At 39.7% G+C, this 19,505-nt stretch overlaps 1 protein-coding gene across 7 annotated transcripts in view; it reads right to left on the bottom strand.

Moving 5' to 3' along the window:
* The window catches only part of elavl2 (ELAV like neuron-specific RNA binding protein 2), a 57,064-nt gene that overhangs the window by 10,862 nt on the left and 26,697 nt on the right, over nt 1–19,505 (bottom strand). For 2 of the 7 annotated variants that reach the window (XM_061669197.1, XM_061669201.1), the window contains exons 1-3: nt 9,267–9,797; nt 707–797; nt 232–475 (exon numbers count right to left, since the gene is read on the bottom strand). In XM_061669197.1, coding sequence (XP_061525181.1) covers nt 232–475; nt 707–778 — 316 coding nt within the window. In that variant the 5' untranslated portion in view covers nt 779–797; nt 9,267–9,797. Of the gene's footprint in view, nt 1–231; nt 476–706; nt 798–8,611; nt 8,669–9,266; nt 9,798–11,333; nt 11,359–18,503; nt 18,589–19,505 lie in introns of those variants that run through there. The other 5 variants (XM_061669202.1, XM_061669203.1, XM_061669204.1 and 2 more) reach the window with 4 other exon arrangements.

Raw genomic sequence — 19,505 nt, 5'->3', positions numbered from 1 at the left:
CAGTGGCCACTCTCCTCTGAAAACATCCCATTTGAAGCATCGCAGTTGGACACAGGGTCCAATACAGTTTACATTTAAAGGCAAGAGTGCATTTTCAGTTCATCCTGAAATTTCACTCCAAGGCCCAACAGCCCAAACTTTATCATTTAGTGAACAGATGGTGCTTGAGGAATCATTTCAGAAATTCCCGGTGAAGGAGCATCCCGGATTTTACTGGCTAAACGAGGTTACCTGTTATTTTGTCTCGTACGAGCTTGCAGGACTCTATCTCTCCGATGCTGCCGAACAAACTCTTGAGCTCCTCCTGGGTCATGTTCTGTGGCAGGTAGTTGACGATCAGGTTGGTCTTGCTGTCCTCCAGGCTACCCGACTCCACGGGCGAGGAACAGTTGTTGGAGATGCTGGACGGCCCGTTGCTAGTGTTGTTGCACGTGGGCCCGTTGGACAGCTGCGTTTCCATGGCTGCAATTACCTGCTAAATGAGAATGAGGAGAGGCGTCTGGTAAAACTGCGGTTTCGACCGTTCTTCACACACCGGAGCCGTGGACCACGTGAAGTTACACCAACTAACATCACTTCCCCCGCCCCCCCGATCGGCCCTAAGTTTTTCAACCACACCGATACAGAGTCACTGATGAGTAGGAAAGGGAGAAAGAAGAGCTAACGTGATTGGGTAAGGCCGGGAGAACAAGGAAGTGGCACAAACCCCGGTCCAAGGCTCGGATGCCCACGAGCCACTTCTAAGAAGAGAAGCCACATCGCACAGTCTGACTGCCATGTTAGTGCGGAGACGGTGTCTGAAATGTGGACACAGAACATGTTAGATCACAACAGAGCACACGCAACATTCGGCGTCGAACGCGCGCCACGACCCGACGCTCAGTCATCATCCCCCCAACAAGTCAACAACAACAGGCGTGAGAAAAATCCAGGAGGATAAGCGACATCCCCGAGTGTTGACGGCCAACTGCCACAAAAAAATGAAAAATAAATCACCACTTCCAAGAACCACGCACAATCAGTGCACTTGAGAGAAAAAGCAAGCCAAAAGAAGTCAATATTTTAAAGGAAAACCTCTCTGTTCAAAAAGTGACGATACATATGGATCTTCTGTTTTCAATCATATCCGCATACGAGTTTTCCAATTTTAACAAAAACAATTTTTCTATCAACTTTTGCAGTGATTCTCAGTGATACACAAGCTCCCTCTATTGGTATGTGAAAAAATTACTGAATTCAATATTCAAAATTTGTGGCTTTTGTTAAGTACAGTTCCGTTGTATTTAATCAAGCACAATACATTTGCAATAATCTTTTTAAGAACGGCTTGTTTTCAAACATTTTAGGTACAGTTTATATTTAACTTATGTGCAATGCATTAAACAGAACCATTAAGGACTTTTTTTATTTTCCTATATTCAATCGCAGTGTTAATGTTCAAATAAAAAAAAAAAATAAAAAAAGAAAGTGAAATGACATTCGTACAGTATTTTCTATAAATTTTATGCTTGCAAATGTTGTGTTAAAAACATTTATGAGTTTAAAATGCGTGTTTTAATAAGTTTAAATCAGAGTTGTCCCGATACCTAATTTTCAGCTTATCAGTATTGGGTGAGAAAGATCGTCTTTCCTTTCATTTTTAAAGTCACGAAGCAAAAAAATAAAATAAATAATACTGAGGTATAAAGATATTACTAAATGGAACAACAACAGCTTAGTTTTATTTCACACAATGTACTCTAATTTGACATCTTTATTTTGTTACTGCACTAAGTGGAAGGATCAGACAGGTTTTAACCACTGCTGCACTAGACAAAAAGGTACGCTGGAACTTGGGTTACTTATTTGAATAAAAAATAAAAACAGGATTAAGAAAATTTGGATGTACAGTCTTCTTAATGCATGTAACAAGGTATCAGATCAGGACTCTAACGACAGATGCTCAAAGTCAAGTGACTGACTCTGCCTAGTTTAAATGTGGGTAATTTAAGTCTTAAACTATGATTAGAGTATTTTCGATATTTTATGCTCGCAAATTTCTTTGCATTCAAATAAATTTCCAATGCGTTTAAAAAGTGTCTTTTAATAAGTTTAAAATAATTTTAAGAACGTGGACGTTATTTAAAGACAAACAATAAACCAGGGATCACTGTACTGCATCTGTTGTTAAAATTCTATAATTTATTTTATACTTAAATGTTCTGTGAGGAATTTGGTTAACATATTGCACAGCCACTATAACCACAAGAAAAAGCATATCCTTGTGCAAAAAATAAAATAAAATCAAGTTATCACGAACTGCTGGAATTGTCAGCAAATCCAGACCACATACGAACTCTTCCTTGTTGATAAAGGAGCAGCGTCGTTGCCACCTAGTGTTTGGAGGCACACACAGTTTGGCCAAAGATACAACTGAACCAAGCACAACAGAGACTACGGAGCCAAATGTGCAAAAACGATTGATTTCTGGATGTCAACAGAGTTGACGTCGACAGCAGTGCAAAGTTCAAAATAAACGTCCACCCACGAAGTTCAACAAGAAAAAAATCTGAACAAAAGTGACAAAAGTGGCAATGGTAACTTTTTTTTTTGTGACCAAATAAACACCTTTCTTCATTAGTCAGCAAAACAAACGAATGAGAGCCATCACCCTTACCGTCTTCGCCCGTTTGTGGCAATGCATTTTTGTCCCGCGAGCATAACGAACGGACGTCTACTTCAGCACAATTGTCTCCCTGAACCATCTGTTTGAACGCAGCTATCTGCTTGCACACCGTCAACACACTAAACAAGCACTTCCACGGTGGCAAACCGCTCGACACAGTCATAAATCAGCCTATTATCAACTTATGCTGCAACATGCCGGCCAACAGTGTGCTCTGGATGAGAGAAGAAGAGGCAAAGAAGGTCCCTTACTAAGCTCCAATAATATTCCTCGTTCCCGTGGAGCAGAAAAAAAACATGCGGCTTTGAGCATCCGTGTTAAACTTGAGTTGTCTGAAGGTTTACAATGAACGCGCTCATTTCCATTAACTTGTCTATGGCATTTCGGACCGTACGATAATCATCCAGCTCGCGGATTTTCATTGAAATAAAACTACGTAGTTTGGTTGGTGAAGCTTTGCTTTTCTTTTGCTAGTTTTACAGTAAACCTTAAAGAAAGAAAAAAAAAAAGGCTTTAAGCATGCTTCGCCTCTGGAGGAATGTGTGAACTACAGTCTTCATTGCCTCAAAGTGATGTTATATGAGTGAGAGGAGGCGCCAAGGAATACATTAAAAAGTGTCTTTAGTTTCAATAACTTTAAATATACATATACACACACACATATATATATATATATATATATATATATACATATACACACACATATATATATATATATATATATATATACATATACACACACACACACACACACACACACACACAAAATTGGAATGCTACGAAACTATAGTCCATAACATTACAACAACAATATTTTTGGGCGAATGAAGGAGGAAACCAAGTCGGACGTTACCGAAATAATTCAAAATTGTCATCCATGAAAATTTCTTCTGAAAAATAAAGTCCCTATATTACCAACTTATTCCAATTGTTGTTGTAGCATATAGTATAAAGTAGCACAAAAAGACAATCAAAATATACAGGATTTTTACTAAAGGACACATTTTGAGATTCTGGCTTCAAACGATAAGTTTAGCAACAACGCCAAAATGTAAGAGGCAGGGAACAAGAGAACATATTGTCCAGAAATTACAACTCGCTATTCCACTTTTTATTCTCAGCGCAAAAGCACAATCATTGGCCACGGTCTCGCTTGCAGACACAAATATTTCACTGGATAAACACTTGGATGGGAAATCTTGGCGAGACGCAAACACCGCGAGGCGCTGACCGTGTGTGCGGCTTGACAAAAGAGTCAGACAGACATTTGCCTATGGAGCGTTACACTGTCGAGTGCAAGCAATTAGCAGGACATAATACTAAGAGTGGACTCGTAATATTAGAAAAAGGTGTTATACTGTCATAGGAAAAAGGTTCGTTTGCTCATCTAACCCCCAGAGTTCACATAAAATGTTCACTAGTAGGTCGCCTAGTAAAACGCTCATCACATCACATTTTAATTGAAATATTCCAAGTCTGGAAAAATCCTGACAACTTTATTCTCGTTATGAGGAAAATGTAATGTTGCGAGAATTCATAAAATGAACGAGAATAAACTTGGGATGTTACAAATGTAAGAAGATTTTAAAATAAATTAAAAAAAATAATAATAAAAAACATGATACTGGGGAAAAACTGGAATGTTGTGAGAATCCTGACGTTTTTTTTTTTAAAACTAAGTCGCAATGTTATGAGAACGAAGATGGAACGTAACTAGATTTTTAGAAAAAAAAAAGTTTTGTTACGAGATGACAAAAGAATGTTATGGGAAATAAGCAATTTTTTGTTTAGAAAAACAAAACAAACAAAAAAACATTTGAAAACAATGTCGCAACGTTATGAGAAAAACTGTTGAAATGTTGCAAGACTACGTTTTTTTAAACCAGTCACAATGTTACGAAACAAAAACCGGTAATTTTAAAAGAATAAAAAGTTGCAATATTACTACAATGTCTTATTTTTGACAGATAAAGTCGCAAGTTGGAATGCTTCCAGATATAGATATATAAAAAAAGATGGAATCTCATGGGAACTGGATTTGAGAAAAGAACATGTTACAAGAATGCAGTTGTAATACCAGTAGTACCAGAATAAAGTTGCGATACTACAAGATAGGGCTGCACGATATTGGGGATATTTTTTTGTAACCCTGCCATGTGAAAATGCAGGATAACGTTATGTGAAAACCTGCACACATTTCACTTTGTATTGTTTGGACAGTTGACAATATAATAAGAATAAAATAATAAACTATAATAAATTAAACGTATACCGACTCATTTGTGTGACGCCTACGCCTATTTAAATGCACTGTAGTATTGAGCAGGTAAGAGTCCAGCCAGACAGAAGAAATTATTTTTACTCATGCCCACTTATACTGTATAGTCATTAGCACATTCCTAACACTATTCATTTGTTTTTAATCAAACTGTTGTGCTGAGAAAACTAGAGTTACAAGCATAAAGTTGCAACGTACCAGAGTACAGTCAATTTTTTGCAGAAAACCATTGCAGTGTTAAATTGTAATATTACGAGAAAACGGTGGTGCGAGATATGAATGTCCGAGACTGAGACTGTTTTTTTTTCAATATACGAGCCGTCGTTCGGCCCATTTTTTGCTTTGACCTGTGAACCAAAATTTAACTCGTCTCACTTTGCAACAAGCAGCAGGTTGGCAGAGTGAACAAACCAAAGAGAGTTCAAGCTGTTAAATGCCACTTCCATTGAGGTTTACTGTCAAACAAAACTTGAGAATTACACATTTAACCACACATTTGCCTTGCGCTAGCTTCATGCTAACACACGATCAAAACGCCACTGATAGGCTAACACATTGCATCGGTGTTGATGCTTTAAGCAACGGATATTTGAACACAAACCATGACGCGACACGAGGACAGACGACAATACTCAGGCATACATCCTTTATCCTCTGCAAAGAACAACTTTGGGCAGTTGTGTTCACCATGTATATCCGCATGTCTGCATTATACTGTCCCCAGGTGGCCAAGGTGTCCACAACAGAAAGAGCAGCACCAATATCCATTGAATTGGAGCAAAAAAATGTGACAAAAACAGTTTTAATTCTTTACATTCTATATAATTAGGTCATTACTGTACGCTTTTATAAAGTGCTATTTTCCTTATTAAAACCAATAAATGGCATTTCTATTCATTTCAATAAGATATGTAATTGAAGTGTTTTGGTTACAAGCGTGGTGATGCAACAAATCAAACTCGTATTTCAAGGAACCACTGCAGTCACATTTTTGAGAATGTTGCAATAACTTAAGGACTTAAAGTTCTAATCGTACAAGAAAATTATTGGTAAAGTTTACGAGAATAAATTAGGGTTTTTAAAAAAATGACGTAGTATTAAATGCTGTCAGAAACATTTTCGGAACAAGAATACTCATCATTAATAAGTATAATACCATTAAACAGTTTTGTGAGATGAAACAATCCTTTCCCATCATATTACGTTTTTTCACTTAATTCCACCGCTAGTACTCTTGGATGCTGTTTGTAAACATTTGAGCTTCATAACGGAGCGTTTGTGACTAAGCGGCAAACTCGTTAAAGCGCGACCTCAAGGCAAACAGTGAGCTCAGCGTGTGCTGATGCGAGCCAGCACTTGAAGCGAGGGAGGCACGAACCCTCCGCCGAGGATCCGATTGACCAAGTGTGCGTGACGAGCTGCCGCACGGCATGTCTGTCCTTGAAAAAGGGGAAGAGAGAGAGAGGAGAAGAGAGGAGAAGAAAAAAAAAAAAAAAAAAAAAGCCCCACAAGTGACGGTTCAAAATATCACCAGGGTGGAGGCAGATGTGACACCCGCAGCAAAAAAGATGACTTGTGTAATATTACAACTTTACTCTCGTAACATTGTGACTTTTTGAGACAATGAATTTGGGTATTTTACAACACAAAGGGAATTTATGGAATGAAACCGGGAATTTACAAAACTTTAGGTTGGCTCTTAATAGCAAACTAAAATATACAGTAGTTGGGGAAAATATATTTTTACAAAAACCTGACTTAAAAAAGGCAGATATCATGCAGGTCGATGATGCTTTTTTAATTTGCATGCTGAATAGGACTGTTGTTTTTTTTTGGCTGGGGGGGGGGGTGCATTTTAATTTTTCAATAGTTTGGTTCGGAGGGACAACGCAAAATGTTTGTTCAGCAAAAGTAGTAAGTATGTTGAGGTGATGCATCTCGACTGAGAGACAAGATTTGTATGTTGGGGAGGAGCCAAGTTAAACCTGGATTGCCACAGAAAGTTTTACCCACATGTGCATGTGCCTCTGTGGGTGCATTTGGAAATCAATTCATCTGTAAGTCATTTAGTTTTATGAGTAATGCGAGTTTGAAATAAGTGTTTTGGGATCACACTTTTAAACTTCATCCTGTGAGGGAAATTAATCGGCATGTAGCTATTACCATAACGGCTAATATGCAACATGAAAATGGTGTGGTGAGTAGTTTCACGTTATTGTAGTTTTCTAATACAATGACTATCTTGTTTGCAGACTTAGTTAAGTTACTAACAATTATGATGGTGACCCTGGAACAGATTCCTTCAATTCATTTTCTTATCAGTGGGAAAATGGGTCAACATTTAAGATTAGCATTAAGATACCATTTCATATTAATTTATACAACCACTTCCCGTGTGTGAGATAAATACTTCCTGAACATTATGCATAATATACTGCATGCACATTCAATAATAGGCGCATTGCCATACATACTATAGTTATAACTCTCCCTCCTTGCATTAAAATATTAGTTTCTTACCATATAGCAACATGCAACATCTTCACCTTCATTTTTTATTTCTCGATTAGATTTGCGTCTTTGGACTTTGTTGGTTGTGCTATACTATGAATGCCAGTATATCAAGTGTGCGACTATCGCGAGTTCGACAATTTATTTTTACAATCTATGTAGTTAGCTATGCGGAACAAACGGAAAAAATAAAAATAAAAATCACTTTGCAAGACATTTTTAACCCAACGGCCCATCACGTCCCATTTCCATCGCAGCTGCAGTCAATGTGATTCAGGCAACAAGGACTACTGCTGTGTACTACACGCACCGTGTACTGTCCATCAAGCGCCCGTGACAAGCGTTCAAGGACGTCTCAGTGGGCGCCTTCCAGCAACATGACATCCTTTCCAGTACCGAATGACAGCAAAATGCACATTTTGACACACATCCCACTGCCCCCAGGTCTAAAACACAGGACAAAGTTCAGGAAGAATGCAAACACAATGCATATCAGCTACAATGCATTTTTTTAAAAACACATCTTCCAAAAAGGCTTATTGGTTAAAGTGAACAAAGGCCGAGGAGCAGCCAGCTTAATTGCCCAACGTGAAACACCCGTGCAACCCCCCAAAAATAAATACAATTTTAAAAACAAGTAAAGGCACTACCTCAATTCCTTCCTGGCCTTTAACTGCATTTTATCAATTTGCCACGCTTGCAATGGGAACTTTTTTTAGTCAAAGAAATGCATTTGGCGTGTTAAAATTGGCAACAAAACGACCATTTTTTTTAACCAGCCTGTGATTTTATTTTATTTTCCACGCAGGTGCATTCAGAACGAGCAGACGACAGTAACTTCAGTTTCGAGTTTCTCCCCACTCTCTAGAAACTTCCATGGAAGGGTGCAGTTCCGACAAAATAAGCGTTTAAAAAAAATAAAATAAATCGTACACATTTACAAACTATATATATATATATATATATATATATATGAAAGTAGCACATTAAAGCGTGGCGCTTTTCTCCACTAATTGCAGACATGTGCGACCATCTAGCTCGCTGCTAGTTAGCCACTTAGTGCCCGCTCAAACTCATCGTAGCGTTGATTTTATTTCAACTTTTTTTTTTTTTTTTATTTCGCACTTGCTCAACACTAATACGCAATGGCATCTTACCTTTTAAGCACTGAAGCGACTTCGCGTGTTAAAAGGGTGCTCGCGAGGAACTTTGCGGCGTTCGTGCTGGTCACTGGGGGGGGGCGTTGGTGGGGGGGGGTGGGGGTCGCGGCAGGCCAAAGTAAACTAATCAAGGCCTCGGCCAATCAGGGGGCGCGTAGCGTCGAACCCGGAAATGGTCTAAATGCCTTGATTGGCCGCAGGTGGAAGCGGTGATTCCGACGGACAACATGGCGACAAAACGTCATAAAAAAGATCAAATTAAATCATGTTTAAAACAAGTGATACATATTAGTTACTGAAACAACTCGTTGGTATTATGGGAGAGTTTAAATACTCCCCAAAAGGGCCTTGTACAGTACAAGTGAATACGTTGACACGCAGATAAAATGCACCCAAGGAGACATCTAGGACATTAAAACAACAAGTTGCACGGACTATAATGGCCCACCCCGATTTGAACAAAATTATCATGTTCTCGGCATCGCTGTAAAGCAATATTTAGCCCATTCGTGCGCTCTTACGCAATACATCCATCCATGCTTCCTCTCGATGCCGTCAGAGGGACCTTGAACGCATCACACATGCAGGCAGGCGGTCCGCCGTTCCAAGACAGCCACAAGACAACGTGCAAAAAACAACAACAACAGCTTACCGTTTTTATAAATGAAAGTTACGGACGTCCAAATAAGTAGCCAATGATGTTCGTTTTTTTTTTTTTTTTTTTTTTTTTTTTTTTTTAAAAGTTCAAACGTAAAAGACAAATACAAACGACATAAAATGATTAGGGGTTAAATAAAATATTTATTAAATCAAAACACACAAATGACTTCCTTGTTGGAACAAAAGGAGAGTGGGTCGGAAAGGGAAAAGGGAGGAGGCGAATGGGGTGGGGGGGGGTGGAAGAAATAAAAGGAATCAAATTAAAAAAAAAATTAAAAAAAAAAAAAAAAAAAAAAAAAAAGGAAAAACCCCTGGCTCGTGCCTGCCTCGCGCTTTTACAGGTGGGCCACACAAGCAGGCGACATCACTGAGTGCCGAGCGGCGCACGGAGGAGCTCGTCTTTAAAAGGAACATAGTCCTGCCGGCGAATATATATATGAGAGGCGGATCACAGCTCGCTCGCTCTTTCTTTCTTTCTCTCGGTCTCCCCCCATTCAACGTACACATGCACTGGACGCGGAAGTATACCCTCCATCCACCCATACTCACGAACGCACAGGCTCAACGCGGATTGGCTCCCAGACGTCACGAGATGCCATTGGCCGGCGCTGCTGTCACTCATCAAGGTGGGCGTTCATTGGTGGGTGGTGGGTATCCCCCAGGTAGACGTCAAGCGACACCCGAAAGTCAATGTACCGATCTTTTTTTTTTTTTTAAATAAAAATTTTTATTTTTACGATAGGTGGATTCATTCATTCATTATTGTGTTTACGTTAATGGTGATTTTAAGTTTGAATTTGTTTAGTTTGGCTTCTTTTCAATGTAATTATTACTTTTGTTTTATTTGAACCTGCTTAATTAGTTGGATTTGAATTTAGTTTGCTTATTTCGATTATTTAACTGAACTTCCTTCATTATACTTTAACTTAAACGTTTTTTTATTTGAACTTGTTGAATTTTATTTTATTTGAACTTGCTTGATGTTCAAAATCTTAACCTTAATTTTTTTTATTTCTATTGTTCCCCTTTTTTAGTTGTGAAACTCGCCATCCTTTTTTTCTTTTTTTTTTTTTCTTTTTCTTTTTGAGATTGTGTCCAAAAGATGGATGATCAGCATATTTTATGAGACTGTGGTTCAGCGAGCAACATAGTTCAGATCAACATGCTATGCTTTTTCTGTGCATTTATATTGTAAGAAAAAGAAGACATTTGAATAAATCACATACATTAAAATAATACAAATACCACCTAAATTCAATAACTTTCAGCTTAGTTTAATATTGAAAAAAGCAATACAGTGATTCTAAAAGCATGTGTTCTGCATTAAAAGTGAACCAAACAAGTATAATATTTTAAGGTAAAAAAAAAAAAAAAAAAAACAGGTGGGGGCAAGGATCCAAAAAGGTCACTTTCGGGGATTTACGTCTTAATGACAGTTTAAATCTCACTGCTCTGGGAGTTAGTCATGCTCACAAATATCAATTAGATCATTAGCATATAGATGGCATATACCCAATACTTCGAGTGAATCTAGAGGAGAACCTTTTGTGCCCGTTTTCCATGGCGACTTGGCAAAGTGCATTTTCAAAGATTACATTTGAAAGATCAGACTGATTGAAGAGAGGACAAAAAAAAAAAAAAAAAAAAAAAGTCCTACAATACAGCTGACAGAGGTTTCAAGCCGACGTCCCGGGAAATCTTTATTTCCAATAAAATATGAAAACATAATTGTTTATGTGGTATTAATCCAAGCAGACCGTTTATTTTTGGGATTTAGATTGGGATTGGGATTTTGGGATTTAGATGAAGATCAGACCAACCGTTATGAAAAGTTTATGCCGAAATGTAAGAAATTCTAAAGGGTTCGCATATTTTTTTCACCAGTGACGTATGCGCGAATCGATTGCTTTACATCACATTTGCACATGCATGAATTGATGAATCAAAGATTTTGTGCATCAAATGTGCGTAGCGAAATCGGATTTTGCGAGGGGTGGGGGGACAAACTTTATTTCAAGGCCATATCGCCCATCTATTCTAATACTCCTGCTAACCTTACCTTGGTCTTGCACCATTTTCCCCACAATCGCCATCTCGATTGAGCTAAAGGAACAAAGAAACAAAAGTATGACGTTTCACTCACTCCCTCTTCCAGTTAGTAGCATCATTAGCCTAGCCTAGCATGGCCGCTCCCCCCATTGGATAATACACAGCAACAGCATGACAGTCTCTGCCTAGCAACAGTGCGACGCTAACACCGATTGGATCCCAAGTGTTCCCACATGAAACTTTCCACTTTCCCCTCCTCCCATTCAACCTGTTAAGTGTGGCAAACGCTTCCTGGTGTGGGTGTGGCCTGAAGGGCGAGGTCTTAAAGGCACAGCTCTGGTAAAACAAACAAACAAACAACCCCCCCCACACCCCAAAAAACATAAAATAAATAAAATTAGGAACATATTACAAATGAGTACTTTACATTAACAATTTGCAATTGGCACATCAAAAACAAACTAATTATTTTACGTTACTATTGCTTTGTCATACTCTGAGAGGCAATCAAACTAATACATAAATAACGACACACACACACACATATATATATATATATATATATATATATATATACACACACACACACACACATTTACAAATAATACGCTTATGATTTAGAACAGGTGCAGTACTCCTATCGGCTCTTGACGCATCTCAAGGTGTAGCTGACTTTGCACGTCGGAGGCACATAATTGCGATTTTTTTTTTATGCATTAGCCCAATCAAGAGTCAGCTGGGGCATGGTTGGACCGAATGTGCCGGCCCGATGTTTTCCCTCGCATCAACGTGAATATCTCCTACGGAGGCAAAAAGCGAAGAGTAAATGTTTTACGTTCAGGTCAAACAAACAAGTAATGACACCATTAATTATTCAGCTAGAAATAATGTCATCGACGACCAAGTTGATTGCGGGGCGACATATACAATTGGATTCATCTGATCCGATGTTTTTGTGTGCGTGTCCTGAACACAGGTCACACTTTTATTTGAATCATGTTCAAATTTGGCAAATTTGGAACAGTAATTGATACCTCGATGTCGGCCAACAATAGCATCGCTTTGTTCAGTTTTGAGGAAGTTAGGTCAATTCGAACGGCACACCGTACGACTGCAATCACAAACAACACGAAACTTCTGACCCTTAACGGTCGAAATATCCGATACTTTGGGACCCTTTACGATAGAAACGGCGATAAATTGCGCACAAGCATGTTGAGCGCCACCTCACACAAATGAACTGTACTATTCCGAGCGCTAACGGAAAAAAAAAAAAAAAGACTGAAAAGTAGGATGTAACGTGTCAGATATTTCAGGATCCTTTAAAATGGAAAGTTTTCTGGGGTTGATCTCAAAGCACACACAGCTTCACAGTCAGTTAGCTGTCCGTCACAATGTGTGAGAAGACGAGAAAATACCATTTCAATGTTCCGCCTGGGAAGATAACAAGAGGCCTTGAGGATAATCTCCACTATCGTTTTTTTCCCGGCAGCCGATCATACTGGAGCCCTGCGTGCGATTACAGGGAGGGCTCAATTAACGTAGGCCCGGGGGGACACTTCAATCACGGAGACAAACATTCCCCGACATAGCTTTCGTGACCTGTAACCGATGGGCCATCTTAGCGCCATTGATTGAGTTTAACGAGTTGGGCCCTCCCCGAGATTCGCCTGAAACTCCAGAAGTGGAAAGATCTTTGCTCATGATAACCTCATGACTTCACGTTTGTTTTTAAAACAATGATTTTTTTTAAGAGTTTCATCAAACCATTTTCTTGAAATTTTTCTCTGTAAAGTGAATTCCGATATTTGTTTTTAAATACCTTATAATCGTTTGAAGATAATTGCAGAGAGCTGAGAACGACGTAGTAATCAATTGTGGAGCTATAACAAAACTGTTTGGTGTGGTTACAACGGGAACGGATGACGCACATCGGCATCCGTCATGAGTCGCCCCTCACCCACTCGATAAGAACGTGAGGGCCTTTGTTCACGTCAGCGGTTACCCAGCACAACTGCAACGTGAACTTCACTAGCTAACTATTCCTCCGCCCGGAAAATGCATTTTACCTTCAGCTAGTCCACTCGTCGTCGCAACGTGGAAAAAGTGCCGCAGTGACCCGGTGGGATATTTTCCAGCAAGCGGAGGCTTTTCCGACTCAAACGTAAGTAGTGTGGAGGCGTAAGAAAGATGCTAAATGACGTAGCATTCATTTTTTCCAGGCACTAGAAGTGATATTTGATTGACTCGACTGATTTGAATCCTTCAAATTTGGCAAGGTCGTCAACAAGACTTCTCTGCGGGGTTTCAGATTTCCAAAAGATTCATTTTCACTTCCAAGGGACTTCTAATATTGGACAAAGATGTTAGTTTCTTGCTGTCCTTTATAAAAAAAAATGTTGCTGTGATATTTAATCAGACGGCAGCCACTGATTTAAATCTGCTAGGAAATGCCAGATTTTTTTCTGGAGAAAACACGAAGCCGAGACCAGAGCTGCTCTCCACTGTTCTGCTACAGTCAAGTAGGTCAAGGCGACAAGCTTGACTGATTCCCCCACTGTACTGAGCTCGCACCTGTTTGACACAAATTCACCGCACACGTGTGCTTCGGAAATTCCGAGGGTTTATTTGGTTCGCCCTGCTCCCGCACAAAAGATCTAGTAGGCTAAATATCTCCTGTTTATCCCTTAAACTAGCCTAACTTAAACCCTAACCTCAACATCTCTCCTATCCTACACTAAACCGTGACCCTAGCACTGCCTTAAATCCTGAACCCTAACACCTAACCTACCCAAAGTGCCTCGAAATGGCACTTTAAAATGAGATTATTAAATATACCTGCAATTCCTTTGGAAAAAGATGACGACTCTCCCGAGAATGACATCACAAATCTTCCGTTTCGCAGATCACATTGCGGCGGTCTCGTGAACCCTTTGCCTTTCAAGCGCCGCGCGGTCGAGGATTGTCAGAAGCGTATTTGGATCGGGGGTTGCGCCGCCTGTTTCTCGCGGCGTATCGGACGTGTCCAGAGTGATTTTCATGCGATTCCGCGGGGATATGGCAAATATGACGCGCTTAGGCCGATCACAACGTGCGTAATCCTGTGACGAGAAAACGAGAAAAAATGAGATAAAGACCCGACGTGAATAAAGTCAGCCACCAGGCGGCGTATTAGCCTGCTATCTGGTGAGTTTTGGCGAGCTAATTTTAGCGCTTGACTCTCGACTGTTTTAAAAAAAGTGTTTTCAAACAGCGCAAGCTTTTCGCCATGTCGCCACTGACTTATTTTCCAGCTGGGGAAAAAATGAGTACAGTAAAAACAACATTAAATTATTCAACATTTGAGCAGCAAATCCTACCTTCAAAAAAAAAAATAAAAAAAAAAAAATGCAGTCATGGAAAGAAAAAGGACCTCTTAAAGCTGTCTAGACACCACATTGGTAGGCATGCTTGACTTGATGCATCAGCTGTCATAGTGTTGTGCGACACATCTTTCTATTGCTAGTTTCTACGTCAATACAGTACTCGAAAAGATAATGACAAAAATACAAATTATTTTTCCCAATATCAATAACCGATATCATGGTATTCTAACTTAAAATGTAATGACACAGCACATTGCGCATCTCTATTTTGCATGTCAATACGGTACCATAAAAAAAATAATGCTAACATTAGATATGATGCCAATATTTGCTGCAGGTATATTACTGATACTGTACTGTAATAGGTAAAGATACAATTTGTGATCATATCTTCTATATGGATACTGTGCCATAAAAGATAACAGAATATTATATCAATATTCATGCTGGTCTTATAGTACTGTAACTGTAAATGTAAGAATATGAATGTAACATAAGAAAAAACATTAATCACATTCTAAATATTGAATGCTAATATAGTGACACTGTAGGTAAAGGATAACGGCACGATTCATCGTAATATCAATAACTGATGCGGGTATATTGAGACTGTATAACAAGAGGACGTGTAATAGTTTTTTTGTATATTGATACTTTGCCTTAAATGATAAATGGCATAATTTATCCGACGTAATATCAATAATTGATGCAGGTATCTTGATAGTGTGCTACAAACGGCGAGGGTGTGATATTAGTTGTTTTTTTTTGCATCATGATACCATGAAACCTGTACCGGAAGATAACATTAATAACAATATAAATGTCTGATTCTGATATATTGACACAGAGAGAAATGAGAGCTGGTGATATCACTATACTGTATAAGGATACTGCATCAGAAGCCATGTTGCCGGGAACAGGATAGCATGAGGTACCCAAGGAACATTTCGGCGGCTCAGGCTGCTGCAGTGCGCAGGAACAGGCGCTCTCTCGCTGTCTCTCTCTCTGTCGCTCTCTCTTTCTCTCTCTCTCTCTCTCTCTCTCTGCCTCTCTCTCTCCAGATGGCGGCGAGAAAGTCAATACCGGCTCTTGTCGCAGCCACTAAAACAACTGGCGCTCATCCCACGAGCAAACAGACGCTCCCAGAGGAGCCGAAACATCCCGTGCAGGAGTCGACCCCGCCACCCCGAAATAAGAATTAAGAAAAAAAAAACTGTGCAGGATTTGAAAAAAGAAAAAACAAGTCGGGATAAAATCAATTCCGCAGCTTGCTGTGGCATAAATAGCAGACATGCATGCCCTCCAGATGAGAGATCCTTCACTGCATCCCTGACACAAAGCGCCCACGTCCCACTTGGAGTAATTAGTCAGGCCCGCCGCATGTTTGGACGGGCGTACGCCACCACAGGTCAAGGTCGCTCAGCGCAGGGGCGTCTGGAGGGGCGCTGAAGGGGAGGGGTGGGGGCTCTCCGTTCAAGCCCGTGCTTCGCACGCGTGGGCTGGATTGAAGTGGAGTAATGGAGCCGAGGTTCACCGCACTGACCGCCCCCGCGACCTGATTCAGACGCGCAGAAACACACATGCCATTCGCACGACATTTACTATAAAATGGCTAACCCCAGCAGCGTGGCACCAGATGGCGACTGTGAAAACGACAAGGCCCGTTTCAGATGCGGAACGCTATCGCTGGCTTTTGTCCTGCCGCACACTGATTTGCAATGACTTTTGATTTATATTCCCCGTAAACGTTGATCACTAAACGTAGCCTATTTCTTTTAAAGTTGACTAACTGGCCGCAATGATCGTCTCAGACTAACACGAGCTTAAATGGTTCCGTGACCACACTCGCAACTCAAAACACTTTATAGAAACAAAGAGTGACAACATAATTCAATAGGTTCATAATTAATTCACCATTTTTGCTGCTCCTTCTGGTATGCTCACCTTCGCCACCGGGAGGCAGCATAATACAGGCATGCAGACACCAACAAAGAAGAATATACTTCTACGACCAACTGCTTTAAGTGACTGTCAGTATTCTTATGTTATCGGCATCTATCGAAGTTAACCGTTAGCATGTAAAGGCGCTTTTGCATTGTTTGTTAGCATGAAGCGAAGCGGCCTCCTTTCCTAAGGGAAAACGATGATGTTTTCAATAAACACCGTGTAGTTCTCTTTGTTTTACGCTTAGTGTGACAAAAAAAACTTCAACTGGGAGCAACCGTGTTGATTGACAACAAATGCTGATTTGCAGTAGTCAGAGCGCCCCACCCTCTTTATCGCCCCCTCTCGCTGCTTTATCATGGTGGTGAGTAATCCCCCACCCCCCACCCGCCACCCCGCCCAACTCCACTGGGAGGCCCCCTGATCTCCAGTGCACATCCTGAAGAATTAATGACTCCTAATGTACCAGTTAATGCGGGAAAGGCGGAACATCCATCATAACTGACAATTTAATGGCGCCTTCACAGACGGGATGCTCGCATCTCCCCGATTTTCGTCCTGCAATTCCTCCTTCCACATCCGGAGTACATACTTACTCAAGCCAAACGACCCCCCCACCTCCTCATTTTTGTTTTGTTTTGCGCTTCTTTAATGTTGTCCATCGACGATAACCCTTGATAATAAGGCGCACGCCACAGCAAATTGCTACCAGTCTTTGTTCCACAAGTGATACGGTATGTACAATGACAGCTACTTTTAACTTGTGTCATCCAGGTCAACCTAACGTCAACGGCAGCATTTTCAAACCGTCCCTGGTTGTGACATTTGGTGATGTCACTCTCAATACGTCAAACTCTGACCTCCGAGAGCGCACGCGAACGCACGCAAACCGCAAATATGTTTACGGGGAAATTCAATCAAGGTGCTTGTTTTTACAGGACAGGATAAAAGTACGGGACAAGAATGAAGAATATAGTACTATAGAACTTATAGAACCATTTTTTAACCTTTGTTAAAAACAAATGGGAAATTCTTTAAATGGTTGAATAATAAATTAGCGAGTCACGACATAGAGGGGAGTTTATGTATCGCTTTCTCTTCTCGACGCTCTTACAGCTAAAGTCGCACAACACATTAAGTGTTACGACTGAACTTGTATTTCGCTGTGGCTAAAGTCTTCACATTTAGACAACTTGATATTTCTTGCATGTGTGCGCGTGCATCTTAAACGTTTTGGCTGCAAATCGAATTGTAAGCCAGTTGAAGCGACGCTCTTCCCGTACATTCGGGGTCGATGGAATTGGTGCTCATATGGGCCGGATTAAAAGCGACTTCTTCATATAATACCTGGCGACGCGCACTTGGTCGGCGGCGAGGGCTAAATCCGTGTCCCCTTTAAAGGCGCCTTCTCTTCAAGACACACTTTTAATTCCTCGGCGGGAATATCAGCAATACTTAACAGGAAATGTCACAGAATGTCAAGTCAGAAAATGTCACCGGGGAAGGACTGAAGGGTGACCTGAAAGCTTCGTTTTAAAATGAAATAAATATGCCTCGGAGGGATTTCAAAGGCAGGGTTTTTTTTTTCCATTTACATACAAGGGAGAGCTAAATTAACTTAATAATTATTGCAATAAACACCAACGATATACAGATAATCCAATCCAATACAATTAATTTCTTCCATCGGTGTATCGATACTGTATTGCGAAGAGATGGCAATACGATATCATGCGAAATGGATCTTTTACCGCACTCCTATTGCTTTGGCAAATTCCAGATGATATACGAAATATTTTACAATATCGGAATTTGAGTTCTCGCTTCTGTAGCTTAGGTAAATGTCTGACATCACACCTTAAATACTGTACCTCACTTTTGGTTTTATTGTGGTTGTTGCCGCCGTCGCCACCGCCGACTTCCTCCTCGCCCGCAGGCCATCGTGCCCGCCACCCTCTGCGGAAACGTAAGCAAATGATGAATTTGTCAAGGTGACTGTGAGGAATTTGGTGCAATCTGGAAGACTATTAGCGCCGTCAACACGAACATTTCTCTGTAGGTGTGCTTCAACGCACAAAACATGATCCGCTTTAATGACTATCAATTCTTATTTTACAGTATTAAAAGGTCTTCTGGATCCCCAACAGTGTCGCTCTCTTAAAGGAGCATTTAAAGTCTTCGCAATCCTGCAAACACAATGAAAAAAAACTTTTCCATTTAATTCAATTCAACAATTATTTTTATAGTCCTTAACTCATTCACTGCCAGCCTTCCCAGTTAACATGCATATTTGACTTCTAAAGCCGTCAATGGCAGTGCATGTGTTAATCACTTGAATGTTAAAAAGCTAATTAACTAAAACCAACAAAAAAGAAATCAATAAAAATGGTTTATTTAGGTTAAAACAAACAATCACATTTTTAATCTGTCTTTATCAAGACAGATGTTTTGATAATCAGTTAAAAAATATACTAGTACAAATATTTGACAAAAATATTGATGAGAATGGATGGATAGATGGATGAGAAATTCACAAATACGTGGAAAAAAAACAAAATATTCGACAAAAATACTACGGCAAAAATACAAAATGATTTGAGAAAAATATTAGAAACACAGGCATATATACTATAAAAATTACAAAAAGATAAGATGAAAAATACTATGAGAAAAATCCAATCAGGCAAAAATATTACTCACAAATATATAAATAGTGTAAAAATTAAAACATTTTAGATGACAAATATTAGACATAATATTTGTCAAAAATATTTAAAAATTCAAAAATAGATGGAAATGTAGAAATATACACAAATATTAGAAAAATTTAATATATTAGAAAAAAAAATACTCAATTATCAGCCAGCAATACT

The sequence above is a fragment of the Phycodurus eques genome, chromosome 23, assembly GCF_024500275.1.
Source record: "Phycodurus eques isolate BA_2022a chromosome 23, UOR_Pequ_1.1, whole genome shotgun sequence".
Taxonomy (NCBI): Eukaryota; Metazoa; Chordata; class Actinopteri; order Syngnathiformes; family Syngnathidae; genus Phycodurus; species Phycodurus eques.
This window is presented reverse-complemented; position numbering and strand designations above follow the sequence as displayed.